Here is a 5,701-nt window from a genome sequence, read left to right on the forward strand (position 1 = left end):
GAAGCGAAAAGCTGAATATGCGTTGCATCTGCTGCCTACTTATACTCACGCTGTGATCAGCAGCAGCTGGATGCAATAATCGCATGCCAATGTGCATTGGCTCGTTTAGTTTACACTCGAAGTGGATTGGTCTCTCTAAGCGAGATCCCAATTTCGTCGGTCAGCCGACGTGACGTCGGGAGTGACCGACTGAAAGGGAACTACATTTCATATAGTTGTTTTGTGACCAGCATGATGCAGGGCAGTAACCCCGCCCCCTTAAGGACTGTGATTTTTTTCAGTGAAACAAAAGTTAAATGTGTTCAGAAAAGTTATCATAGTTTTATTGACAATTACATAAATTATAAACAAAGTATGAAAAAAGTCCAGAGTTTTCATGTTATTAGATTTTTAACAAAAATTAAATTTATACCAAGAATTGTACCAGAACGCCCCCATGGGTGGGATAAAATGCCCCTCAGTCTGACAAAGCAATTTGTTTTAAACATTTACAGCAAAATCAGAGTACAGACTGTTTTTTTTTTTTGCTTAAAATTAAAAATAATATGAGCAATAATTATAAACATTTTGTTAGCTGATACTAACTGTCTAGCTAACTAGCTACCTGATGCTAACTTGAGGTATTTTTTAAATATAAAATCCAAATATTTTTATTCAACCAACTAGTTAATATACATTTGATGGATAAACAAAGGATTTGATGTTCAGAACAGAATAACTACAGTAATTGTCTGAAAAAATGTTTGAAAAAAAAAATTGTGAAAATATAATTATATTTTTTTATAAAAAAAACACGTATTCCCTATCTACATGCCCTACTGTTCTCATTTCATATATAACTGTGATGTTCTACTAAAGAACAAGCTTTAAAACACTTTTCTCGGTACATCACCAGTGTAAGCTTAATGGTGAAAACTTCTACATCCCTCTCGTGAACGTAGTCCATAGTTACAATAAAAATTTATCTCGACTTTATGGGCCCTATCATGCACCCGGCGCAATGCGGCGCCAGGTGTGACGCAAGTGTTTTTTGCTAGTTTCAGCCTGACGCAGTTGTCATTTTCACGTCCTGCGCCACGTTGCTATTTTGAGGCAACTGCAATAGACTGCGCCATTGACCAACAAAAGCCTGGTCTAAAGTCAATGGCGCAGAAAATCTGCTGACGAACACCGTGCTGCGTTGTCACGGGAACATCCCCGCTGAAGATAATGAGGAAATTACAACGCTCCCTTTGCCAAGTGCATTCAAAAGGACTACATAATGGCACGCACGTGCCCTGCTCACTCCAAAGTCCAAAGTAGGAATGATCACTTCCATTTGGAATTTGCCCGTGAACCGATCGGTACACGATACGCATACCGTTACACCCCTAGCACACACCTGTCTATATATGCTCCCACGGTTAACAGTGCATGTCAGAGCACAAACCAAGCCATGAAGTCCAAGGAGTTGTCTGTAGACCTCCGAGACAGGATTGCTAGAGCGGGCCGCCCGGCTAAACTGAAAGATCGGGGGAGAAGGGCCTTAGTCAGGGAGGTGACCAAGAACCTGATGGTCACTCTGACAGAGCTCCAGCGTTTCTCTTTGGAGAGATGACAACCTTCCAGAAGAATAGCCATCTCTGCAGCACTCCACCAATCAGGCCTGTATGGTAGAGCGGCCAGATGGAAGCCACTCCTCAGTGAAAGGCACATGACAGCCTGCCTGGAGTTTGCTAAAAGGCACCTGAAGGACTCTTAGACCATGAGAAACAAAATTCTGTGGTCTGATGAAACAAAGATTGAACTCTTTGGCAAGCGTCATGTTTGGAGGAAACTAGGCACCGCTCATCACCTGCCCAATACCATCACTACCTAATGTGGCTGAGAGAATGTTCTTTCTTTGTTATCTTGAAACATTGTGCCATAGTTTTATTGAGAACATTTTCTTGTTATATAGTTTATAATGAATAGATTGAGGAATACTTAGAAAGTTCATGTCTAACTTAAACAAATTAAGGAGGGAGAGGGTAGTGAATGGCGTCCCGGGTCACTAAAGACCTGAGGTGTGCATTTAAGGGTTAATGCAGAAACGCATCCTTTCATGTGTTCAGCCCCCTTCTGGCTGTCGCTGTCTCTTCACGTTTTCACCAAGGTTGTGGAGGGTGCCCTTGACCCATTTCAGGAAGAGGGCATCTGGATACTCAACTATCTCAACAACTGGCTTATTAGTTCACACATGAGATTTTTTGTGTTAAATCAAGCAAAAAGCGCTCGCATTACAATGGATGGAGCTGTCATCACGCCGATGAGCTCACACACTCTTGCGAAACCTCAATTAGCATTGGATTATAAATACACTTTGTCATTATGAAAATGCCAGAGATAGATTAAAGAACACAGATAAACCATATATTTTCACGTCGTGTGTTTATCGTCTTCATGTTTGATCAGTTAAAATGTTTCCATCTTTTTATTCATTCACAGCAATAGCTGGATGCCTTTACCCATATTAAAGGGGTCATATGATGCTGCTAAAAAGAACATTATTTTGTGTCTTTGGTTTAATGAAATGTGTTTATGCGGTTTAAGGTTTTATAAAGAATATCTCTTTGGATTTGAGACTTTAGTCTTTGGAACTTTACAGATCTTCTTTATGCACCAAGACCATGTAACACTCCAAAGAGAAAGGAAAAATTGAAATCGCATCATATGACCCCTTTAAAGGATTTCCTGAAACATCATGAGTTCTATTACTTCTGTGATGCGTATGTACAGTTTTTGTGCGAGGGCGCCCTCTGGCTTCCAGTATGAATGAAACAGACATTTCATCACGCCGATGAGCTCACACACTCTTGCGAAACCTTGATTAGCATTGGATTATAAATACACTTTGCCATTATGAAAATACCAAAGATAGATTGAAGAACACAGATAAACCATATATTGTCACGTCGTGTGTTTATCGTCTTCACGTTTGATCAGTTAAAATGTTATTGTTGGCAAATCTTATTTTTATTCATTCACAGCAATAGCTGGATGCCTTTACCCATATTAAAGGATTTCCTGAAACATCATGAGTTCTATTACTTCTGTGATGCGTATGTACAGTTTTTGTGTGAGGTCGCCCTCCGGCTTCCAGTATGAATGAAACATACGTTACATTTCACGTGTTCACCCTTACATCTAATCTGATAGCAAATAGTAAGCATATTTTGGCGTGCTGTCCTGTGGGTGGGTTCCGAGCCCGGAATATAGCCCGAACCCAGATAACTCCCCAAAAGAAGCTTAAAGGCATGGGAGAGCAGCTAGAGAGCAAATTTTTTTTAAGTTTTTGTTGCCCCCCAAAATATGCGTTCTGTGAAGAGATATGGGTTAAAATTTGTGAAGAAAAAGGGGGCAGGGTGACCGGCAGAGCCCGTGCAGTGCTCGACGGGAGCTGCGGCTTGCAGTGTCGGACTGGCGAGGCCTACATGCTGCTAGAAGAGGAGCACGATTGAAGTTATCAAATGAGTCCCTCTTGCAGCTGAATACAATGCGTGGTTTGATGCGTCGGATGGAGGGCTCCCACTGCGACCGAAGGGAGCCAGCGGCTTTGCTGCAACAGCGAGGGAGATCCCCGTCTGCCGCCGCGTATGCAGCGTAACTCAAAATGACAGACGGAGGGTTCACCCTGCGACCGAAGGGAGCCGTGGATCTGCTGCACCGGAAGGGGGAGCCCCGTCCGATGCTGAATAAGCAAGGGGACTGATGGAGAGACTCTCGCTGCTTCCGAAAGGAGCTGCGGCTCTGCTGCACCAGAAGGGAGAGTCCCCCTTGCGGCTGACTACGAGGCGCAGTTTGATACGTCGGATGGAGGGCTCCCACTGCAACCGATGGGAGCCAGCGGATCGTCTGCACCGGGAGGGAGATCCCCGTCTACCGCAGAGTGCACAGCGTAACTCAAAATGACAGACAGTGGGATCACCCTGCGACTGAAGGGAGCCGTGGATCTGCTGCATCGGAAGGGGGAGCCCCGTGCGATGCTGAATAAGCAAGGGGACTGATGGAGAGACTCTCGCTGCTTCCGAAGGGAGCTGCGGCTCTGCTGCACCAGAAGGGAGAGTCCCCCTTTTCAGCTGAATACGAGGCGTAGTTTGCTGCCTCGATGGAGGGCCCTCACTGTGACTGAAGGGAGCCTGCGGCTCTGCTGCACCGGGAGGGAGAGCACCATCCGCCGCAGAGTATGCAGCGTAACTCAGAATGACAGACAGAAGACTCACACTGCGACCGAAGGGCCCTGCTGCACCGGAAGGGAGAGTCCCGTCTGATGCTGAATAAGCAATGAGATTCGAATCGACGGCTGGAGGGCTCTTACTGCGACCAAAAGGAGCTGTGACTTACTGCATTGCAAAGGAGAGCCTCCAATTACCCGAGTATAGAAGGTGATTTAAATGTGTTTTTTTTTGAGCTGCTGTAGTTGCTGCCCCGATAGTAGTAGTAGCTGGAATTTTTTTTTTTACGGGTAAGTCTGATTGAGCGAGGATCATTTTCAAGTGTTTTTGGAACCAAAAACATGTAACGGGGTGGTTAGAGTCATCGACGAAGAGAGGGTCCAGTGCAGAGTTAGATTGAGTGTTCCTCCACAGCGAGGATTGCTTGGCACATGACAATTCCGCTTTAAATTGTGTTCTAAATAGCAAAACTCATGTACTGAGAAAATACTTTTGCGTGAATAATAATGATCATTGATGTGAACTTTACTTCGTCTGATGGCTTTGGAACATAGACGGTAATGACAGACATAAGGATGCACTCGTTGATCAAACAGTCCATTGGCTGGTTTAAACAGGTCCGATGACAGTAGAACCTTGTTCACAGGTGTCGCGCACAGACAGTAGCCTAATGATAACCCCTTTCGTGCTCTTCTCAATATTGTGACAAACACCATATTTAAAAGATACTAAGATAGGCGCGCTTTATTTTCAAAATGTTTTGTTATTAAAGTGAGTCAGACAGCTATTTACACTGCAAAAAAATAATTATATTATTAATAATATACAAATATAGGCTATAAACATTCTAAAATATATGTTTACCTTTTAGGGCAAATTGCAGTGAAATATGCATGGAAATGATATGCAGATGACGTTATGCATATTAAAACTAGGCGTTGTAAGCTCCATAAATGGCTATTTCGGGGAGGAGATGGGGTGGAGATTCATGTACGCATTACTCATTTTATTACTCATCTTTCGCTGACTGGGTATTACAAAGGGAATTTTGCGCAGGTTCTGGCGTACACATGGCTTTATAAATCTGAAAACTTTTGTACGTATGCAAAATGTAGCTTTTGTGCGTACGCACACATTTAGGATGAAATCTACGTAAAGTTTTATACATGAGCCCCCAGGTGATTACCCTTTTGGCGCTCCCTGTTACAGAAGGCGAGCAGGGTCCCAATCTACTGTGCCCAGTTAGGGCGTTGAAAGTAAGGGTGCTTTCACACTAGCACTTTTGGTGCGCACCCGGTTTCGATTGACGTCAGAGTTCGGTACGTTTGGATGATGTGAACGCTGTCTTCCGAACTCGGGTGAGCACCCGCGAACTGTACCAGAGTCCGCTTAAAAAGGGTGGTCTGGGGTATGGTTCACTGCTGATGTGAATGCAATCGTACCAAATCACGGAAGTGAACCGCTATTAATGACGTATTATTTGATAAAAATGTGTGTTTGTGTGTGTT

The 5,701-nt window shown here is 43.8% G+C and overlaps 1 protein-coding gene across 1 annotated transcript in view; it reads right to left on the bottom strand.

The window, feature by feature from the left end:
• Positions 1 to 517: 517 nt before the first annotated feature.
• LOC107702180 (extracellular calcium-sensing receptor-like) overlaps positions 518 to 5,701 on the bottom strand; it is a gene marked incomplete at its 3' end in the record, with an annotated part of 20,631 nt that continues 15,447 nt past the window's right edge. Inside the window, exon 7 of the mRNA XM_016504423.1 lies at positions 518 to 527. Within this exon, the coding sequence (XP_016359909.1) occupies positions 518 to 527 (10 nt within the window). The remainder of the gene's footprint in view (positions 528 to 5,701) is intronic.

The sequence above is a fragment of the Sinocyclocheilus anshuiensis genome, unplaced genomic scaffold (genome assembly GCF_001515605.1).
Source record: "Sinocyclocheilus anshuiensis isolate Anshui unplaced genomic scaffold, SAMN03320099.WGS_v1.1 scaffold618, whole genome shotgun sequence".
Lineage (NCBI taxonomy): Eukaryota > Metazoa > Chordata > Actinopteri > Cypriniformes > Cyprinidae > Sinocyclocheilus > Sinocyclocheilus anshuiensis.